The 22,241-nt window shown below is 57.8% G+C and overlaps 1 protein-coding gene across 2 annotated transcripts; it reads left to right on the top strand.

Moving 5' to 3' along the window:
• Nucleotides 1–6,974: 6,974 nt before the first annotated feature.
• Nucleotides 6,975–14,471, top strand: ECEL1 (endothelin converting enzyme like 1; the record flags this gene model as incomplete). 2 transcript variants are annotated; one of them, XM_081095467.1, is made up of 17 exons in its annotated part: nt 6,975–7,760; nt 8,357–8,425; nt 8,533–8,643; nt 8,724–8,816; nt 9,200–9,324; nt 10,006–10,228; nt 10,734–10,832; nt 11,104–11,178; nt 11,388–11,485; nt 11,784–11,842; nt 11,916–11,967; nt 12,496–12,563; nt 12,708–12,832; nt 13,167–13,232; nt 13,599–13,694; nt 13,869–13,945; nt 14,050–14,471. In XM_081095467.1, 17 exons carry the CDS (start codon nt 6,975–6,977, stop codon nt 14,147–14,149), a joined length of 2,322 nt encoding a protein of 773 aa, XP_080951593.1. In that variant the 3' UTR covers nt 14,150–14,471. The 2 variants fall into 2 exon arrangements, with proteins under 2 accessions (XP_080951593.1, XP_080951592.1); XM_081095466.1 differs by having other exon boundaries at nt 11,388–11,491.
• Between the last annotated feature and the right edge of the window lie 7,770 nt (nt 14,472–22,241).

The raw sequence follows: 22,241 nt of genomic DNA, 5'->3' as shown, positions 1-22,241 counted from the left end.
GGAGGCTTCATCGGACTATACAGTGAGGCTGACATCCCAAGAAGGATGAGTGGCAATTGGCCAACAGAAGAGATGATGGGATAAGAGTGTTCCAGGTAGTTGGAACAGCAAGTGCTAAGCCACTGAGCTATGTGAGAGCCAGCTACATTCTGGGAAATGAAATTAGATAACGGTGACCAGAAGGAGATGACCAGAGGAGAGAGAGGTAGGGAGTGGACAGAGAAGGATGGGGAAGAGGCCACTGCCTTATGGGCCATGTTAGATATGTGAATTCTATCATGAGAGCTGAGGAGGAGGCACGGGATCCAGAGCCCAGTGGGGAGGTAAGAGCTGTTGTCCAGTATGGAGTAGGCATCCTAATGCACTGAGACCTAGCACAGTGGCTCAGCTAGGGGTCTGTACAGGGAAGACTCTTAAATCCAGCACAGTGAGGTCCAAGAAGTTTGGGGAGAAAAGGACCCAGATCTCCCCCCAGGGCCAAGCTCCAGGTTGGAAGTCCGAGCCCCGGATGGAGGTCTGGGTCCTGGGATGCAATTCTGGGCCCTGGATGAATGGCTGTGTCCTGGAGGGAGGTCTGGGTCATAGGCTGGACCTCAGTGTCATGGAATGGAGGTTTGGACCGTGGATGGAGGTCTGGACCCCTGATATAGGACTAGATTCTGGGTTCAAGGTCTGGCTCCAGGATGGACTTCTGGGCCCTGGCATGAAGGTCTGAGCCCCAGATGGAGGTCTGGGCCCCTGATATAGGACTGGATTGTGGATTCCAGGTTTGGGCCCCAAGATGGACTTCTGGGCCCTGGCATGAAAGTCTCAGACCGGATATAGGTCTGAACCCCATTGGAGATCTGGGCCCCGGATGGAGTTCTGGGCACCCAATACAGGAATGGATTCTGGGTTTGAGGTTAGGGTCCTGGGATTGAGCTCTGGGCCTGGGATGGAAGGCTGTGTCCTGGAGGGAGGGCTGGGTAGTGGGATGGATATCTGGGCTCCGGGTGGAGGTCTGGGTCGTAGGCTGGACCTCTGCATCATGGAATGGAGGTCTGGACCATGGATGGAGGTCTAGGCCCCTGATACAGGATTGGATTCTGGGTTCTAGGTCAGGGTCCTGGGATGGAGTTGTGGGCCCTGGCATGAATGTCTGGGACCCGGATATAGGTCTGGGTCCTGAGATGGAGGTCTGGGCTCTGGATGGAAGGCTGTGTCTTGGAGGGAGGTCTGGGTTGTGGGCTAAACCTCAGGGTAATGGAATGGATGTCTAGACCATGGATGGTGGTCTGGGTCCCCGATACAGGACTGGATGATGGGTTCAACTTCTGGAACCCAAGATGGACTTCAGGGCCCTGGCATGAAGGTCTGGGACCCCGATGTAGGTCTAAGCCAGGGGTGGGCAAACTTTTTGACTCGAGGGCCACAATGGGTTCTTAAACTGGACCGGAGGGCCGGAACAAAAGCATGGATGGAGTGTTTGTGTGAACTAATATAAATTCAAAGTAAACATCATTACATAAAAGGGTACGGTCTTTTCTTTTTTTTTTTTAGTTTTATTCATTTCAAACGGGCCGTAGTTTGCCCACGGCTGGTCTAAGCCCTGGATGGAGGTCTGGCAAACGGGATAGAAATCTGGGCCCAGATTGGAGGGCTGGGCCCTGGAGAGAGGTCTGGGTCTTGGGATGGAGGTCTGGGCCCCAGATGAAGATCTGGGACTGGATTGGAGGTCTGGGCCCCCGATACAGGATTGGATTATGGGTTTGAGGTCTGGGTCCCGGGATGTATTTCTGTGCCTGGCCTGAAGGTCAGGGACTCGGACGTAGGCCTGAGCCCCTGATGGAGTTATGGACCCTGGATGGAGGTCTGGGCCCCCGATACAGGATTGGATTCTGGTTTTGAGCATAAGGTCCCAGATCGAGTTCTCAGCCCTCGCATAAAGGTCTAAGCCCCGGATGTAGGTCTGATCCCTGGATGGAGGTCTGGGTCCTGGGATGGAGGTCTGGGCTCAGGCTGGATGGTTTTGCCTGGAGCGAGGTCTCGTTTTTGGGATGGACCTCTGGGTCATGGAATGGAGGTCTTGACCATGGATAGAGGTCTAGGCCCCCAATACAGGACTGGATTCAGGATCCGAAGTCAGGGCTCCAGGTTTGACTTCTGGGACTTGACATGAAGGTCTGGGACCTGGTTGTAGGTCTGAGCCTGGGATGGAGGTGTGGGCCCCTGATACAGGACTGCATGATGGGTTTGAGATCTGGGCCCCAGGATGGACTTCAGAGCCCTGGCATGAAGGTCTGTGACCCGGATGTAGGTCTAAACCCCAGATGGAGATTTGGGCACTGGATGGAGGTCCGGCAACTGGGATGGAAGTCTCGGCCACGGTTGGAGGGCTTGGCCCTGGAGGGAGGTCTGGGTCCTGGAATAGAGGTCTGGGCCCCAGATGAAGGTCTGGAACTGGATTGGAGATCTGGCCCCCCGATATAGGATTGGATTATGGTTTGAGATCTGGGTCCCAGGATGTACTTCTGTGCCCGGCTTAAAGGTCTGGGACCTGGATGTAGTCTGGAGCCCCTGATGGAGTTATGGGCCCCGGATGGAAGTCTGGGGACCCGATACAGGACTGTATTCTGGTATGAGGTTAGCGTCCCCAGATTGATTTCTGGGCCCTTGCATGAAGGTCTAAGCCCCGGATGTAGGCCAGGGAGCCCAAGGCTGCTCTCCAGGTCCAAGAATCTGAAGTAAGTGTAGCACCAGCCCTCCTTAGCCCCTTGCCTGGCCAGGGGCAGAGCCCTCTGACGGGTACGCACTCACTTGCGTTGGTCATAGCAACAGAGCACATAGCAATAGGGTGGAATGAAGGCACAGGCTGGGCAGTGGGGTATGTGGACCTTTGGAGTCCCCAGGTCTGCTGTGGGCACCCAGATTTCCAATAACAGCCTGAGTCAGCACCATGGTGGCTGCCTGTGGCTCCAACCTTCCCCACCCCCTCCCTACCACCCCAGCCACCTGGGAGAGTCATTTCATTTCTCAAATTAAAAATCCATTTTGTGCTGTGAATAATAGATGGGATGAGCCCTGGGAGGCTGGCAGAGGACAGGAAGCTGGTTGGAGGTGTTTTCCAGGGCACAGAAGATACCGCAGAACTGTCAGTGGTGAGAGCAAGGGCTGGTTGGGCAGGGTGGAGGCTGGGGGCATCTCCCAGAGCAGAGGCAGGGCTAGGGGTTCAGCTCCTGAGGGGCTCAAGCAGCAGGCAGATGGGGGCCCAGTCTGTCCCCCAACATGTGCATGCCAGAGGGGCACGAAAATGTGTCTGATCATCACAGGGCCTGGCTTCAGGTTGGCAGCCCCCCTTTGGAGTGAAGCGTTTAGCATCTCACTTAGTGGAAGCGCAATAGATGGGAGTCATCAGCGTGAGGATGCTATTCCCAGTGAGCTGGTGCTCCTCTGCACCCCTGCCCCGAACCCAGGTCCTAGAAGGGGTGGGCTGCGATCTGGGCCACGATCAGATCAGGGCAGGGGTAGAGGTGAGAGGCTCGGGGAACTGACCAAATCCCTAACCTCGGTCCTTTATATCCCTCAGGCCTTCTCCCTCCAAGGCAGCTCTGGCCCGTGCTCCCTCACTCCTGTTCTCCCCACCCTGCAAGCTGGGGCATCCATTGACCTCACTCAGGGTTTGGCTGGAAGCTGCTGTAGCTAGTCATTCTCTTGCCCCTTAGGGTCACCTTGACAATGGGAGGGGCGGGGTGGGGGGGTGGGGAGGAGGCATTGGAAGAGTTCTGGAAGTCTCAAAAAGAAAGTGAGGGAGCCCCACTCATCTTTGCTTGGCTTCACTTCCTGAAAGGGGTGGAGGAGCAAAGGAGGCAAGGCCTGGTTGCTTTTATTGGTGAGCATTTAGGGCCACTAGGACTGAGTGGTCATGGGCCCAATTCTGGGGAGGGGTGCTGGCTGCTGAGCTCAGGGCTGGGTGTGGGGGATGAGGTGTTATACAGAGCAGGTAAGTTGGAGCCTGCCAGCAGGGTGGCCTGGTCAGGACTGGGGAGGTGGATGAACAGAACGATGGCAGCTGAGTCTAGGAGAGGGTTGGCCAGGAGGCTCAGACAGCTGAGCAGGGAGGAGGGAGGGGCACAGGAGGGGCTGAGGGCCTGCCCCCCCGCCCCCCATGCGACTGGGAGGGTCCCTGGGAAGCAAGTTTGCCTTTTGGGTCTTTCTGCCTTTCTGTGGGAAGAGAGTCAGCTCCCTGAGACAATATCCATTTTTATATTTCTTGGAAATTTCACGGCATTCATTTCAGGGAAAATAAAAACTGTCATTGCTGGAGAAATGATACCAATCAGGGCCTGAAAAGGCTGGAAAATTATCCTCCTGGAGACAAAATGTTGAGGGAAAATGCAGATTAAAAGCACAAAGAGCCACTTTGCCACCGCCCTGCCCTCCCCTCCCCCTTTATGGACTCACCACATTTTACATAATTCCACTTCTCTTCCGGAGAATTAAATGCACCCAAGAAGAACATAAGGGGCGGAGGAGGGCCCTAGAATGGCCAGAGTGGAGGCAGAGAGCATCCAGAGAATTGCTTAGAGATGGACAGGTGGACAGACATGGGACAGGCAGAATGGGGACAGAGGAGGCCACTCGGGGCCAGGACCCAGTGGCTGTGCTTATGAGAAGCCCCAGGGAGGGAGCAGGGCAATGGGTCCTTTGGGTCCTTGCTTTATCAAGATTATCGGATGGGGCTCATGGCAGTCTTAAGCTCTCCAATATTGTTTAGGCCAGTCCTGCAGGCCTGGGAGTGCTGGTCCTCTGCTAAGGACACCGAAAGCAGAGGGGGTAGCTAAGGGAGGGCAGAGAAAGCAGAGATTCCAGAAAGGATAGCATTCGTCCAAGAAGCTCCGAGTTCCCCGTGCCCCACCTGGACCAGGCCCTGTGGGTACTGTGGCAAGCCAGGCAGAAGTAGGCTCTGCTTCCGAGCTGAGAGTGTGGTAAGAGGTCCCACATTAAAAAGCAAGTTGTAGGGGAAGAAGGAGTGGGGGGATAAATTCAGACTCCCTCTACACCTACCCATTCCTCCCGCCAGCCCACATACCAGGGTCCCGAGGCCCGGGGCCTGTCTGAGGAGGGGCTGCAGGGCAGACTCTCAGGTCCTTTTCTTCCTCTCTGGTCAGGGTCTTCCTGAGCAGTGGGTGCCAAGGCCAGTCAAGGTTTGGGGAGGGATGCAGTCTCATCCCCGAGGCCCCTTCCTGCAGCAGCCTCCATGGAGGCTCTCCCTCCGCCAGGGGCTTGGTGAGGGAGGGTTATACCGGCACCCAAACCCCAGATGTCCTGGGGGTGGGGGGAGAGCTGGGATGAGCCAGGCAGTCCCTTACTGAAGTCCGCTCTGCGCCTGGCGCTGTAAAGGCACAAGCAGCAGCTTTCCGAGGAGTCCTCTTTGGGCGGGCTGTGCTCCAGGCCTGTGGACGCTGATGGGACGGCCCACGCGCCGTCTGCAACCTGAACCCCTTATCGACGGGCTGGTGGAAACCCCCGAGTGGGGACACGGGATCGGAGGGACCCCATCCCGAGATTAGCAGGCGCCCTCACTCTTCCCCGGACGCGGTTGGAACTGGAATCCCCGAGCCCGGAGTCAGAGCAAGACCCTCGGGAGCGTGTTCCCACAGCTGTCGTCCCCGCCCCCGAGCTGCCAGAGCTGCCAGGTAGCCGGGATGGAGACAGGAAGGAGGGGGAAGAAGAGGGCGGGAGGAGGAGGGTGGAGCCGCCGGCGCGCCCCCTCCCTCGGGGCCGGCGGGCGGCGCGGAGCCGTGCGGCGGCAGAGGAGGCGGCGGGCGCACGGAGAGAACGATCGCCCACCCCGTTCCAGCTCTGGTCCGGCTGCGGCTCGGGCTCGGGCTCGGGCTCGGGCTCCGGCTCGGGCACGGGCTCAACCCGTTCTGTTCCCGCTCGGCCCGGGTGCGCACCTGATGGGTAAGTGGCACTCGGTCTTCTGCTGCCGCGGCCACCAACGCAGCCACCTCCGCGCCGCGGCGAGCCTCTAGTCTAGGCTTTGTCTGCGTCCTCGCAGCTCTCTCTCCGGCTGCGGCTGCGACTCCGGGCTCTGCTCTCTGGCTCCGCGGACTGTGCGGCGCGGTGCGGCAGGCTCAGCGTCCAGACCTCGGGGCGCGCGGAGCCGGCTCCCTCCACGCTAGGGGTGAAACTTCGCCCAAGTTTGGGTTCCAAGGAGAACCTGTTGAAGCCGGGAGTAGCCCAGGCGGGACGGGGAGCTGCAGACCGTACTGGGTCCAGGTTCGTAGGGCCGTCGGGGGTTCCGACTCTTTCTGGGCCAGACGGCAGGCGACGCTTGAGAAAGGGGCATTCTAGCTATTGAACAGGGCTGGGGGTCGCCCTGTTGACATCCGCGAGGACCGTTTGTTTTTTCAACCGCTTTCTCGAACGTCTAATTTCGGGGAGCTGAAGGCGGCTTCAGTGCCCGCATAGACGCTCTCCAGACCGCACCTCCTTTCTCCAGTTTCCGCTTTCCCCCTCCCCCACCGGCCTTGGCCGTAGCAGGTCTTGGACAAGAAAGGCTAAGGCAAGAGAAACAGTCTTTCATTGAAGGCCTACTACGTACCAGGTCCAGTGCCTGGTGCTCCCAGCTTTCCACCTGGGGCCTCCTAAATCTGCGACGGGCATAGGTGTTCAGGGAAAGAGGAGACAGGTCAAAGGGTGCATCGGTGGGAAGTGGTGGCCACTCTGAGCCTTCCCCTTCCCTCATTCTCCTTTTGGCGCAGGGAGGCCAGGCGCCAGGGCTGCTCGCTGTTGGGGAGGCGGATGACCTCCAGCCTCGGGACCCAGGCCTGCACCCCCCTCCGTCGGGCCCCAGTGCCTCTCTAAGCCTGCATCTACCCTTCCTGTAGCTGCGGCCTGGGGGGCCATGCGCAGGCCAGACAGAAGGCCGGCGGCCGGGTGCATCCTGTAGCGGAGATCGCCAAGGGCTGCAGGGTGGCGCCGGCAGCGCCATGGAGGCCCCATTTTCAATGACTGCGCACTACGACGAGTTCCAGGAGGTCAAGTATGTGAGCCGGTGCGGCACGGGGGGTGCGCGCAGGACCTCGCTGCCCCCTGGCTTCCCGCTGGGCGCTGGGCGCAGCGCCACCGGGACCCGGGCAGGGCTGCCACGCTGGAACCGGCGCGAGGTGTGCCTGCTGTCGGGGCTGGTGTTCGCCGCCGGCCTTTGCGCCATCCTGGCCGCCATGCTGGCGCTCAAGTACCTGGGCCCGGGCGCGGCGGGCAGCGGAGCCTGCTCGGAGGGCTGCCCCGAACGCAAGGCCTTCGCGCGCGCCGCCCGCTTCCTGGCCGCCAACCTGGACACCAGCATAGACCCGTGCCAGGACTTCTATTCCTTCGCGTGTGGTGGCTGGCTACGGCGCCACGCCATCCCCGACGACAAGCTCACCTACGGCACCATCGCGGCCATCGGCGAGCAGAACGAGGAGCGCCTGCAGCGCCTGCTGGCGCGGCCCGGGGGTGGGCCAGGTGGCGCGGCCCAGCGCAAGGTGCGTGCCTTCTTCCGCTCGTGCCTCGACATGCGCGAGATAGAGAGGCTCGGCCCCAGGCCCATGCTTGAGGTCATCGAGGACTGCGGAGGCTGGGACCTGGGCGGCGCCGCCGAGCGCCCGGGGTCCTCGGGACACTGGGACCTCAACCGGCTGCTGTACAAGGCGCAGGGCGTGTACAGCGCCGCCGCGCTCTTTTCACTCACCGTTAACCTGGACGACAGGAACTCCTCACGCTATGTCATCCGCGTGAGTGTCCCCCGCTCCTCAGGTACCCGCCAGCGGCCAGGAACCGGGGGTGCTGGCCCCGCTTCCCGTAGACCCATCCCAGAGGGGAGGAGAGGAAAGAGGAAGGGAGCGTGCGCTGGCAGAGCTCGGGAGGAGGGCGCAAGTAATTTCCCTGGAGTAATTGCGGTGTTTAGCGGAGCCGCGGGAGCTGCAATTTCCCAGCCCTCTTGCAGGCTCCGTGCGCACGGAAGGAGGTGTGTGCCCTTGAGCCCTGAGGGGCTGGGGCAGGCCAGATGCTGGGCCCTAAATGTCAATACCTCCTTGCGAATGCTCCTCACAGGTGGAGAAAGGGAAGGCTTTACAGGAAGTAGGAGTGGGAGTGGGAGTGAGGAGGTGGGGACCTCCCCTCTATCATCCCCAGGCTACTCAGGCTAGACCGGTAGAGGTAGGGGCTTCTACAGCCTCTTCTCTGGATAGTGGGAGGGGCTAGTGTCTCTGTGTTCCTGGGGTTGTGACAATGGATGTCTTGCTATTTGGACATTTGAGTGGGAATTCAGTTCTTTTGCTTGAACCTGGCTTGTTGAACTCTGACCTCTGACCCCCACCTCTCTCTCCAGATTGACCAGGATGGGCTCACCCTACCGGAGAGGACCCTGTACTTAGCTCAGGATGAGGACAGTGAGAAGGTGTGGGGGCAATGGGGTGGGGTTGCAGGGAAGGCCTGGGGCTCGGGGAGGAATGGACTAGGGCCTAGCAATGATCCTCACCCTTGACATGCCCCATCCTGGTGCAGATCCTGGCAGCTTACCGAGTGTTCATGGAGCGCCTGCTCAGCCTACTGGGTGCCGATGCTGTGGAGCAGAAGGCCCAGGAGATCCTGCAACTGGAGCAGCGGCTGGCCAATGTGAGCAGGGGCACTGCTGTGGGCTGAGGGGAGGGGACCATGGGGCAGGGCTGGGTCAACCTGCTCTCCATCCATCCCAGATCACAGCGTCAGAGTATGATGACCTCCGTCGAGACGTCAGCTCCATGTACAACAAGGTGACACTGGGACAGCTGCAGAAGATCACTCCCCATGTGAGTGTAGTCTGGCCCTGGTGGGTGGGTGGGAGGGGGTGCTGATCCTGAAATTGTTGGGCCATCCCCTTCCCAGGATTCCAGTATCTCTTGTGTCTCCCTAACCCAGTGGTTCTCAACCTGCTGGCCCTTTAAATACAGTTCCTCATGTTGTGACCCAACCATAAAATTATTTTCGTTGCTACTTCATAACTGTGATGTTGCTACTGTTATGAATCGTAATGTAAATATCTGATATGCAGGATGGTCTTAGGCGACCCCTGTGAAAGGGTTGTTTGACCGCCAAAGGGGTCGTGACCCACAGGTTGAGAACCGCTGCAACCCCTTCCCTATGCTCTGTGGTCCCTGCCACCCCCACCCCCACCCCCACCCATGGCCCACAGCTGCAGTGGAAGTGGCTGCTGGACCAGATCTTCGAGGAGGACTTCTCAGAGGATGAGGAAGTGGTGCTGCTGGCCACGGACTACATGCAGCAGGTGTCCCAGCTCATCCGCTCCACACCCCGAAGGTACAACTGCCAAATACCCATCCCAGGCCCTTCCCCCATACCCCAGACCCATCTTCTTGGGGAGCTATGAATTCCCACCCCTGTGCAGGAGCCACATGGGGAGGCATGTGAGGAGCACTGGAGTGGGAGTCCTGATCCCTAGGTTCAGACGTGGTTCTCTCACCTACTCTGTGGAACCCTGAGTAGGGCTGTGAGTTTCCCGAGTTGCAGTTTCCTCATCTGGGGATAGTGAGGCTTGAGTGGGTCTGGACGTCAGAAAGGGCACGTGTGGCCACAGCTCTACCACCCCAGGGACACCCTGGAGAGAGCCTCCCTGCTCTCTGCCCACCTTGGGGAGGAGTGGAGGTCTCTCAAGGCCAGCTCTGGGGCACACAGTCACCAGAAGTGCCAACTCTCCCACCCATAGCAAGTCAGAAAATGATGCTGGCCTGTGACCTGTCAGCATCAGGTGCTCTGCTCCACGGCCAGAATGTGTCCTGCTGTGTGTGTGGACCCAGTCCTTTTTCCTGGCCAGGCCACTCTAGGTTCTGCCTCCGTGTGCCTGGAATGACCCTCACTCCTGGGGGTGCTAGGTCCGCCCCAGGCTCAGGAGTATGGGCGGTAGGATGGTAGGATGGTGCATTCGGGTGGCCCAAGCATGTGAGCCTACCTGGACACCCAGCTCCTTCCCCTGGCCCTCAGGATCCTGCACAACTACCTGGTGTGGCGCGTGGTGGTGGTCCTGAGTGAGCATCTGTCCCCACCGTTTCGAGAGGCTCTGCATGAGTTGGCACGTGAGATGGAGGGCAGTGACAAGCCCCAGGAGCTGGCCCGTGTCTGCCTGGGCCAGGCCAACCGCCACTTTGGCATGGCTCTTGGCGCCCTCTTTGTACATGAACACTTCTCAGCTGCCAGTAAAGCCAAGGTCAGGCTGCCCTGGGCTTGGGGGTGGGGTTATAAGTGTGGAACTGGGCATGGAGTCCTTGTATGGCCTTGGTCTAAGGATGGGGAGCCCCACACATCCCCCTGCAGCTAGGGGCAGCGGGCTAAGTTTAGGGCTCTGCCCTTTCTGAGGCTACAGGCTGGTTTCACCAGGTCTCCTCCCCCAGGAAGCCCACCTGGTCTGTCAGCCAGTGGAGGCCCTCCCCACTAAGCTCCTGCCCATCCTTTTCTGCCATGCTCAGTTGGCATGGTCTTAGGAATGCATGCGATCATTGCTGGGGCAGTTCGCCCCCTTCCAGACTGGGAGCTTTTTGTCTGAGGTGCAGGGCCTGGATCCCCACCTCCAAGGTCACCCCTTGGTGCTCAGTACCAGCCCTGAACTTACAAAGTGGTGCTGAACGATTAGGTGACCCCTCGTACCAGGTGCCGGGGGCACAGCTCTAAGCCCTCCTGGGTTGATCCTTGAACCCTGAGCCCTGACCCTGCAGGTGCAGCAGCTGGTGGAAGACATCAAGTACATCTTGGGCCAGCGCCTGGAGGAGCTGGACTGGATGGATGCTGAGACCAAGGCGGCTGCTCGGGCCAAGGTGAAGTGCGATCCTGCAGGTGATGGGGTGATCAGCTGAGGCCCCCCAAGGGATGCGCGGATTTGTTTGTTCTATATTATTGAGCACCTATGAGCGCCTAGGGCTGGGATAACAAAGGAGACAAAGGTGCCTTTTATGGAGTTGGCATGACCTGGTCTGCTCTTCTCCATCCTTGAACTCCCCTCTAAGCTGGAGCTAGAGCTTTCTCTTTGGTGGGTAAAGGGCTATCACCTGAGGCTCTGGCCCACTCTCACTGCCCTTTTGACTATAGCTCCAGTACATGATGGTGATGGTCGGCTACCCAGACTTCCTGCTCAAACCCGAGGCCGTGGACAAGGAGTATGAGGTGGGCTTGCCCCCTGGCCTGTTCCTGTCCAGCCTGAGCTGCTGGGTTTCTCCAGGCCCCTGTCCAAGACCTCCAGGGAGCCCACCACCACTGCAGAGGAGCCACAGCCAGCCCTCAGCTGATGGACCTTGGGAGGGCATGTGGCCTGCCTGGCTCTCGTCTGGCCCTGCCCCTGGCCTGCCGCTGAGTGCTGCCTGTCCCCTGTGCAGTTTGAAGTCCACGAGAAGACCTACTTCAAGAACATCTTAAACAGCATCCGCTTTAGCATCCAGCTCTCAGTCAAGAAGATCCGGCAGGAGGTGGACAAGTCCACGTGGGTGCCTGGCCCAGAGCTGGGGGGGCCAGGGAAGTGCCATGGAGAGAGGGCACCTTACTAAAGCCAGGAGGCTGGTGGGACAAACTGCCTCACACCATGCTGGTGCGAGGGGCACAAGGCCTGCACAGGTTGTGGGTGGGGCTGTCAGCTTTGGAGATCATTGGGGAGCAGCTTGAGGGAGGCCTGGACATGGCGTAGGCTGGACCACCAGAACAGCCTTCAAGAAGTTGGCTAGGAGGGTTGTGGAGGAGCGTGGACCCCCGAAGCTGACCTCAGCCTTCCTCCACAGGTGGCTGCTTCCTCCACAAGCACTCAATGCCTACTATCTACCCAACAAGAACCAGATGGGTAAGGGGCATGTCCTGAAAGGGGCAGGGCTTGGAGGTGGGCAGGTCTCCTGCTTACCGCACCCTCCCTGTAGTGTTCCCTGCTGGTATCCTGCAGCCCACCCTGTATGACCCCGATTTTCCACAGTGAGTATGGAACCTGGCCTTGTCTGCGAAGTGGGTGGGGGCTGCTCACACTGCTCCAAACCTGGGCTGGGTCCAGGAGCCATGACATCTGCAGACCCTGGGTCTTCCTAGTCCTACTTCATCCTTGGTTATTTAGGACATAAATAGTTTTTTTTTCCTTTCTCTTTAACGCCCTTAGTCCCCCCTTACCTAGTTTGAGATTTCATCAGGTGTTTCAAAGGTGGAGCAACCCTAGTGATGAGGAAAAAGGCATATCCCATGTGTGCCTCCATTTCCCTCCTGCCTCCCTCCAATCCTGTCCCCTCCCCCCACCCCAGTTCTGTGAGGTGTTATTTCCTAAAAGGCAGGTGCGCAGGTATAAATGGCCCCTTTTACATATCCCACAAGGAAGCTGAGGCAGGAGTGCCCTGGCACCATGCAGACACCACGGGGTCACCTCCTAGCCTGGCCAGGGCCTCCCGGGGCCTGGGCAGCAGGGAGGCACTTTCAGAACACAGGTGGGGCCTGACGCTGCTGCTGTGGGCCCAGGTCTCTGAACTACGGGGGCATTGGCACCATCATCGGGCACGAGCTGACCCATGGCTACGACGACTGGGGTGAGGCCTGTGGGTTGAGGGGATGGTGGCAGTAGGGGGTCGGGTGCTGATGGGCTGATTAAAACTCTACAGGGCCCCTCTGTCCTCAAGCCTGGGCTCTGGGAGTGAGAGTTAGTCTCAGCCCATCCTGCCCGTTCCCCATAGGGGGGCAATATGACCGCGCGGGCAACCTGCTGCACTGGTGGACAGAGGCCTCTTACCGCCGCTTCCTGCGCAAGGCCGAGTGCATCGTCCACCTCTACGACAACTTCACTGTCTACAATCAGCGGGTGAGACCCCCTGACCTCCCTCAGCCCCTGGGACCCAGCTCAGCACATAACAGGAGCATGTGCACACACATGTGTACACACACATGTGCCCAAACAAACCTTGTGGAGGTCCCTGCACATACATCCAAGGGTGCATGCACACTCTCACAGACACATGAATGAGCTCACACAGACTCACCAGAGCCACAGGGCACAAAGGGATTGGAGTCCCTCCTAAGTCCTCTTGGAAAGGGGAGGACAGGGCAGGGGTAGGGGTGGGCGGGGGCCGAGGATGCAAGGCCTGAGGAAGGTCAGTGGGCCCCATGCAGCCTCCGGCCTTTTCCTTTCTGAGCAGGTGAATGGGAAGCACACACTTGGCGAGAACATCGCAGATATGGGGGGCCTCAAGCTGGCCTACCATGTGAGCTGCTGGGGCTTGGCCCTCCATCCCTTCAGGGGAGGGGTGGGGGCTGATGGGGACTCAACCAGAGATGTAGCACCTCTTTCTCCCTGTTTTACTGTCCTCTGGCCTAGGGGGTGCCAGACAGGGGTCCTCAACAAAAGGAAGGACTCCCAGGCCCTGTATTCCAAGAGGAGGGAGGGCTGCCTGGAGGGGTGGCACCTACCTGGGGCTAGCCTTCCTGGGAGGAAGCTCAGCTTGGAGAGCGTGGAAGGAGGGAGCTGGGCCCTCAATGTGCAGAGCTGGGGCTGGCTGGGTGGAGGGTAAGTCAGGTTGCCCCGCTGTGGGCACTGCAGCTCCATGCACTTGAACCTCCTAAACCCCCAGGCTTATCAGAAGTGGGTGCGGGAGCATGGCCCAGAGCACCCACTGCACCGGCTCAAGTACACACACAACCAGCTCTTCTTCATTGCCTTTGCCCAGGTGGGCCATGGGGCTGGTAGGTGGTTGGGGGTGGGGACAATGCCTCTGTGGGTTCTGAGGGGAGTTAAAGGCCTAGTGTGCTGGGGGTTGTGGGAAGGGTGTTGCAGGGCTTGGGCAGTGAACTCCTGGCCTCATCTCCCACTCTCCTCCCCTGCACCCCCACCCCGGGCCCAGAATTGGTGCATCAAACGGCGGTCACAGTCCATCTACCTGCAGGTGCTGACCGACAAGCACGCACCTGAGCACTACAGGTATGCTGCTGGGCCACACCTATCTGGGATGGAAGCAGGTTCTTATGGGAAGGGACAGCTGGGGTATGCTGGGACCCACACTTTATGGATCTCTTCCACCCCAGGGTGCTGGGCAGTGTGTCCCAATTTGAGGAGTTTGGCCGGGCCTTCCATTGCCCCAAAGATTCGCCCATGAACCCTGTTCACAAGTGCTCTGTGTGGTGAGCCGGCCACTCCACACCCACCCGCACGCCCCCACTGTCCTGCACGAATTGCCTGCTGCTGGCCCCTGGCCCTGGCCCTGGCCCCAATCTGGGTGCCACCTGCCTTCCCAGGCCCTTCAGGACCTCAGCCCCTGCTGTCCACCACTTTAGGGATGACTCAGAGCAGGGATGAGGTTGGGCTCTAGGAAGGCATGGGAGAGATGCAGGGGTCCCCAGACTTGACTCTAGTCAGCCAGAGCCCGTGGCCAGGCCGGACTCTCCAGGCCCCACCTTTGCTGTGTTCTTGCTGCTATGTCTGGTCAATAAAGCTGCTGTACTGTCAATTCTGCCTCTGGGAAGGTGGGGCTGGAGGAAGGGTCTCCTCTGGGAGGAGGTTCAGGCTTTTAGCACCATCGGGACTCTAGGCGCCTTCTTGTCCCCTCCTAGTGACTTGGTTGAGCTGCCTCTGTCCTGCCTCCCCAAGCTTTTCTGTCTTTGTCACCAATGACCCATTTCCCCCTTCCCCAAGTCCTGCCTAGGCTCCTGCCCAGTTCTGGGGGTGCCCCAGACCAGCCTCGTGGGTACCGGACGCCCAGCCCAGTGGTGCCCCATGCTCCACGCCCCAACCAACCCTCTGGCCTAGGATCCTGGCTGGAATTGGAATCCTTAGGCCTAGCCCTCTTGCCTGGGCTCCCCAAATTCCCCACATCCGCTCAAAACCATTTCTCCTGTCTCCCTGCTGGCTTAGAGGAAGCCTCAGGGTCGGGGGCCTGTGGGGTGAGCTTCCAGGGTCACTTCTGCTGTGTGGTGAGAAATGCGGCAAAGCCTGGATATCTTTCCCCTTCCATCTTTGTCCAGCTGGGGGGCCCATTGGGGAATGGGCATGTGAGGGAAGGTGGGCCCAGGAGCCCTGGGAGAGGAATAAGCTTCCTGACCTGGAGGCTGGTCCAGAGCTGGTGCCCAGGATGCCCCGTGAGCCTCAGCTGCCAGCTGCTGCCTGGGAGTCTGATGCCCAGTGTGTAACCCACCTGGGGAGTGCGCACCCTGCTGGTGAGATTGTGTCCGGCAGGCATGAGGCTACCTGAGACCCCTCTGCCGGATGGGTCCCCGCTGGGCTCACTCAGTGTCGATGTTGCTGTTACCTAGAGCTTGGGACTCCTCGCGCTCCTTTGGGGAGAACAGGGAGATAGCGGGTCAGAGGGAGTGCAAGCCAAGGACATCTGGAGGACAGAACCCGCTGTTTCCAAACTGCTTTTCCAGACAGAGCCCCAGAGCATCCTCACTGCCACTCAGTGAGGCGGATAGTGGCAGGGACAGCCCCTTTCACAGATGGGGAAACTGAGGGGCCACGTGCCCTCTCTGAGGCCACACTGCTTTTGTCAGCTGATGGGCATGTCTTGGCTGCCTAGTCCTCAAGCTCTGGGTGTCCTAACATATTCAGCATCAGCGCTCAGTGTGTCCTAGAAACCATGCACAGCACAAACACCGGCCACTGTGTTGGCTGCCAGGCCCTGTCTCAGCCCCACTGGGGATTAGATTCCTCTGCTGGGGTGGAGGACGGAGCAAACAGCCCGGCGGCCCACTGGGCCTCAGATTCCCTGTTAAGTGAGGAGCGGGAACAAGTGGTGATGCGGTGAGTGTAGATATGGCCTGGGGTGGCTGCTGAAGGGCTGGCTGCATCCATCCCCGGAGGGCAGGCTCCCCGCACAGCAGGCCTCAGCCCGGCTCACCGATGTCAGAAAGCAGTCTTCGGCTAAGCTTTTAATAGCTGGGGCATAAAGGAGGCAGGGTGGCTTACAACTGCACGTAAGCTTCCGGGCAGCACCTGTGTCCTGTGTGTGGGGGGGCCTCGAGGTTCCCAACCTCTGCTTCAGACCTTGCTTCAGCCATCCTCAGCCATGATACCAGGGTCACTGCTGAGTTGCCTTGACAAATGATTCCATGTCTCTGTACCCCAGGAGATCATCAGCAGACCTGGGGGTGCGGGTGAGGGGTGCACTTACCTGTGGTAGAGCCTCCCACCCCCTCACCCCTGCCCAACTCTGAGTCCTCAGGGCCAAGGATGCTGGGGTCACCCTCAGCCCTGTGAGTACCAGCTCTGTGTGTACCAGCCAGGCCTCTGGATTTGGGAAGGACTTGACGCCAAATGAAGAGGCGAACTTGCGCCCCAGTTTCCCTGCTTTGCGTCTCAGAGGAGACATGGGTGTCGGCAACCTGGGATTTCTGGTCACCCACTGGTTTCCAAACTGCTTTTCCAGACAGCCCAAGAGCATCCTCACTGCCCCTTGGTGAGGCAGATGGCGGCAGGGACAGCCCCTTTCACAGATGGGGAAACGGAGGAGGGGGGGGTCACGTGCCCTTTCTGTGGCCACACAGCTGATGGGCGTGCCGGGAATGGACTCAGGGATTATGGTGCCACTGAGCAGCCCTGGGCCCCAGGCCTTTCCAACCCATTCTGTGGAGCTCGGATTCAAGTTTCTGCCACCCAGGTGGTTGCATCTATGCTGACCAGATGTCCAGCACCCTGGGGGTCCCAAGTGCCCCAGCTTGTGAGGTGCCCCCATGCACTATTTTTAAATGGCTTGGGCCTCTTCCAAATATGCTGGGACCTCTCTATGCAAATGCCTCCAGGTCTGGTTTATCGGAGGCTGGCTTGGCTTTCTCCTCATGCCCCATTGGGTGGGTTGGCCCTTTCCCACCCCATGCCCCCCACACTGGGCTGCACCCCAGCTGACTCCCCTTTCCCAGGAACTACTGCAAAGACTGGGTGACGTCACAGGCTTTGCCAGAGGTTTGGGGTGCTGGATGGGGCAAAGCCCTTTCACTACCTCTTCTCCTTTCTCCCCCTTTCTGGGCTCCTCACCCCTCCCAAAACAGGCTCGAGAAGCCCCCTTTATTAAAAAGAGCACTTGCTAACTCTGGCTAGTGTGGTTCAGTTGGTTGAGTGTCGTCCCATGCACGGGTTCCGATTCCCGTTCAGGGCACATGCCCAGGTTTCGGGCTCCATCCCCAGTGGGGGCGTGCAGGAGGCAGCCCGTCGATGATTCTCTCTCATCAATGTTTTTGTCTCTCCCTCTTTCTTCCTCTGAAACCAATAAAAACATTTTAAAAAATAAAAAGAGCAATTTCCCTTTCCCCTGCTTGCTCAGCCTGGCCCGGAGCCTGAGCACTGTGTGTCCCCGAGGCTGTCCTGTCGGCCCCTGCAGCAGGACAGGGCAGCGGGCAGGGCTTGAGAGTGCGGCGTCCCTTCCTCTGTGCCACGCCTCGGTGGGAGCAGAGCTGGCTGGGAGCGGTTGGTCATTACAGATGTAATCTTGCCACCTCACACCCCTTACAAAGCAGAAGAGGCTACAACCCATTTTTGTTTAAATGGCATTTCCCCTTCCTGCACCCTTTTCATCACCACCCCAGCCGGCAAGGGTAGAAGGGGGCTTCTGGAGAAACCCAGACCCATCAGGCTTTGGACCCAGGCAGCCCTCCTGGGTCTCAGTAACTGCAGTGGACCACGCTAAGCGGTCCTAGGGAGCATTTTATCGAGAAAAATGCAGGCCATTGAGCCTGAGCCACCATTTTTAAACCCTTCACGCTCTCATTGAGGATTTGAGGGCAATACGAAACTCAGCTTGTCCTCCCAAAGGGAGCCCTTGCCCTCTAACCTCCCTTTTTAGTGTGGAGGCCACACATTTGACGGCATCCCTGAGTGGGACCTAGGCACGTACATCACCTGTGTCCAAGGAGCAGTGCTCCTCTGCAGCTGCTCCTGGGCCACCTGGTGGCACCCCTCCCTTTGGGGGACACTAGTTGCGCCTTGGCCTGGCCTTTCCTGCAGTCTTCGGAATGAACCCTTGGTGTCCTGGAAGGGACCCTGCCCCCTGATCCCTCTTCCGTGGCCTGAGGAGGACTCCCTCCAGGCCCAGCACCTGCCTTTGTCCCAGCTGCGGTTGGTTCACGTGACATGGGTTGTAGCTCATTTTGGGGCCTCCTCATCTGCCCGAGTTGGGGATTCCCAGCCCTCACTTGTTTATAGCCCATCTTTTTTTTAAAAAAAAATATATTTTTATTTGCCGGGAGCCGGTCCATCCTTGCTGTTTCAAAGGACCTGGCATATATGGCATACTGTTCTTAATATGTTTGCTCCCCTTAGCGCTGTGTGTTTTAACCAAGGTCACCTCTCCAAGAAAGGTTGTTTCCCCAGGTAGGAATTTTTCCCTGAAGTCAGGGAGGGGATGCCTCTCCTAGAAAGGTTGTTTCCCCACGTAGGAATTTTTCCCTGAAGTCAGGGAGGGGATGAAACTCCTTAACTAAGTGCCAGGCGGGTAGTTAATCACTTCAACTACAAACAATCATGCTTAAGCTACATAATCTTTACTCCCTGGAATGGAGATAAGAAACGCCCTAACCTTTGGAATAGAGATTGATAGGATTGGAATCAACTGGTATAAATACAGTTGAAACAAGACAACAGCACACAGAACTTAGGAGACAGAAAGAAGACAGAACCTATACAGAACCTAGGGACAGAAGAACTTCACTGGAGAGAACATGGCAAAGGATCCTGGACTGAACCTGACTACAGAAATTGGCAAGAGAACCTGACTAGAACCTGGTGACTGAACCTGGCTGGAGAACCTGGACAGAACCTGGCTGGAGAACCTAGCGAGGGAACATGGACAGAACCTGGCTGGAGAACCTAGCGAGGGAACATGGCTACAGAACTTGAATGGAGAATCTGGAGAACCTGGCTGGAGAACCTAGCAAGAGAACATGGACACAGAACCTGGCTGGAGATCCAGACCAGAACTTGGCAGGAGACCCTGACAAGAGAACCCGGCTATAATGATCAACTGAACGCTGCCTCCGTGTCATTCATTCTTCGCCGACTCCGTCCACACCTTTGGGGACCCCAGGACCCGCTGGGGTTGGACCCCAGCATATGGCGCCCGAACAGGGACCCTTAGGTAAGCGCCCCACACTCGGGACGGATAGGACTCCACCGTAGGAAGAGGGTGGATAGTCTTTGCCCCACAATTGGGACGGATCAGACTCCACCATAGGAAGAGGGTGGATAGTCTTCGCCGACTCCGTCCACACCTTTGGGAACTCCTGGAACAGGATTCCCCTAGGTAAGCCCCTCCCCCCCCATTGAGAACCCCACACTCGGGACGGATAGGACTCCACCAGGGTACTGCAGACCCCCCTACAGAGGATAAGTAGGGTAAGAAGGTGGATAGTACAGAACTCAGATTGAGAAGATGTGCCATACTGAGTCCAAAGAAAGAAGACTCTGTATTGATTCTTAGATTGAGAAGATGTGCCATACTGAGTCCAAAGAAAGAAGACTCTGTATTGATTCTTAGATTAAGAAGATGTGCCATACTGAGTCCAAAGAAAGAAGACTCTGTATTGATCTTTTAACACATATGCTTGCTAGCAGAGGAATTAAGGTTACTCCTAGTCAGACAGAACGTTTTATACAAGAAGTATGTCCATGCTTTTCTGAGGAAGGAAAGGTAAATGTAAAGGCATGGGAGGAGGTAGGCCCAAGGAGCCTTATCCTTAACCCCACTGCAGCCTTTCCACCCCGGGAAAGTGCAGGATTGGCAAGTTCTCCCTGGGGTGATAGATCAGGCCTCAGGTAATAGCGGAAAGTGCCAATCCTACTCTTAAAATGGATACAAGGGAGCATTTCAGGTTTTTCTTTTTAATGCCTGCTTTTAAAAAATAAAAAAGGGGGAATTTGCCGGGAGCCGGTCCATCCTTGCTGTTTCAAAGGACCTGGCATATATGGCATACTGTTCTTAATATGTTTGCTCCCCTTAGCGCTGTGTGTTTTAACCAAGGTCACCTCTCCAAGAAAGGTTGTTTCCCCAGGTAGGAATTTTTCCCTGAAGTCAGGGAGGGGATGCCTCTCCTAGAAAGGTTGTTTCCCCACGTAGGAATTTTTCCCTGAAGTCAGGGAGGGGATGAAACTCCTTAACTAAGTGCCAGGCGGGTAGTTAATCACTTCAACTACAAACAATCATGCTTAAGCTACATAATCTTTACTCCCTGGAATGGAGATAAGAAACGCCCTAACCTTTGGAATAGAGATTGATAGGATTGGAATCAACTGGTATAAATACAGTTGAAACAAGACAACAGCACACAGAACTTAGGAGACAGAAAGAAGACAGAACCTATACAGAACCTAGGGACAGAAGAACTTCACTGGAGAGAACATGGCAAAGGATCCTGGACTGAACCTGACTACAGAAATTGGCAAGAGAACCTGACTAGAACCTGGTGACTGAACCTGGCTGGAGAACCTGGACAGAACCTGGCTGGAGAACCTAGCGAGGGAACATGGACAGAACCTGGCTGGAGAACCTAGCGAGGGAACATGGCTACAGAACTTGAATGGAGAATCTGGAGAACCTGGCTGGAGAACCTAGCAAGAGAACATGGACACAGAACCTGGCTGGAGATCCAGACCAGAACTTGGCAGGAGACCCTGACAAGAGAACCCGGCTATAATGATCAACTGAACGCTGCCTCCGTGTCATTCCTTCTTCGCCGACTCCGTCCACATCTTTGGGGACCCCTGGACCCGCTGGGGTTGGACCCCGGCATTTATTGGTTTCATAGAGGAAGAGAGAGAGAGAGAGAAACATCAGTGATGAGAGAGAATCATTGATTGGTTGCCTCCTGCATGCCCCCCACTGAGGATTGAGCCTGCAACCCAGGCATGTGCCCTTGACCGGAATAGAACCCGGGACCCTTCAGTCCGCAGGCTGATGCTCTATCCACTGAGCCAAACCAGCTAGCATCTTTGAGGCTCCGCCCACATGTTCCCCTGGCCATGGTCCCCCCACTGCTATCTGGGTGTGCCCTGCTGTACAGAAATATGTTGGCCCCATGGATTCCCCCCACCCCATGCTGCTTCCTCCTAGCCCTCCCTGCCTCCCCATGTTGAATAGCAGGTGCCTAGAGGGCTGCACAGCACACTGTTCATTCGGTGGCCCAGGTCCCTTTGAGCGGCTCCTGTGAGCGGGCTGGTGTCCAGTATGAGCTCATCAGTGAGAGGGGATGAGGCAGTACCTGGCTCCGACCTCAGTTGCTACCCAGCACCCAGGAGCCTCTGGCAGTGGCTCAGGTTGATTCACTGGGCCAGCACGCAGCTCAAATTCCCCAGCTGCTGTCACGTGGTGCTGTTAAGCAGCATCTCTCCTTGCCTGTACTTTGCATAAATAATAAAACTCTCCCACCTTCCTGCAGGACCAAACCGTTGCAGGGGCGCTGGCAGAGATCTGTGTGGAGGGGTCTGAATGCAGCTATTTTCCCTCCCACTGAGGAGCCCAGGCCAGCAGGGAGGGGAGGGGTGCTGTGCTGGCTGATGACCAGTAACTTGCAAATCCACTGAGCAAAGAAAGGGACAGAACGGGGCATCAAGGCCTGGAAGCCTCCCGCTGAGGGTGGACGGTGGCCTCACACTTTAGGACAGGGAACAGCCGTTTCCTCCCTAAGGGGCACATCAGGAGACGCAGCCTGGTTCCTGGGCCCCCAAGCCAAGTGCATCACGTGGCAGACTGGGCATCCCCAGTGGCAACGTCATATCAAGGGGAACTCCGGATGCCTTTGACAGGGCTACTGCCTGGTTTGTGCTCTGGTAGCAAATGCTGAAGCTCTGCTCTGTGGAGTACCCAGACCTGGCTATGCCTGGGATCCAGGGGTGCAATGGAAGATGCCACGCAGCTTCACGAGGGAGCCAGGGGCTCCAGGAGGCATCCTCCAAGGGGCAATGGCCTGTCACACAGATGCCAACCCGGGGACACCTGATTCTGGAACTAGGGAGGATGACGGAGTCAGGTGGTAATGTCAGCCCCAAGGTGAGGACAAGACACAGCCAGCAGGCCCCTGCTCCTCAAGTCCCTGAGGCAGTGGGCCTGTTCTTACCTATCAGGACACTTCGGGTGTCAGCCACCAGAGCCATGCTGGCTGGTGCGGGAGCAAGGGCTCACAGGGGCTGCATAAGCAGGGGCTCCCGGTCTAGCTGGGCCAATGGCGCCCCCTAGAGCCCAGTTTAAGCTCTGCAGGGATTTACTGGGCTTGAGAGTCTGGTGGGGCCCAAACACCTG

The sequence above is a fragment of the Myotis nattereri genome (assembly GCF_964212035.1).
Source record: "Myotis nattereri genome assembly, chromosome: 7".
Classification (NCBI taxonomy): Eukaryota; Metazoa; Chordata; class Mammalia; order Chiroptera; family Vespertilionidae; genus Myotis; species Myotis nattereri.
Note: the sequence above shows the minus strand (reverse complement) of the source record. Positions and strands in the feature narration are given on the sequence as shown.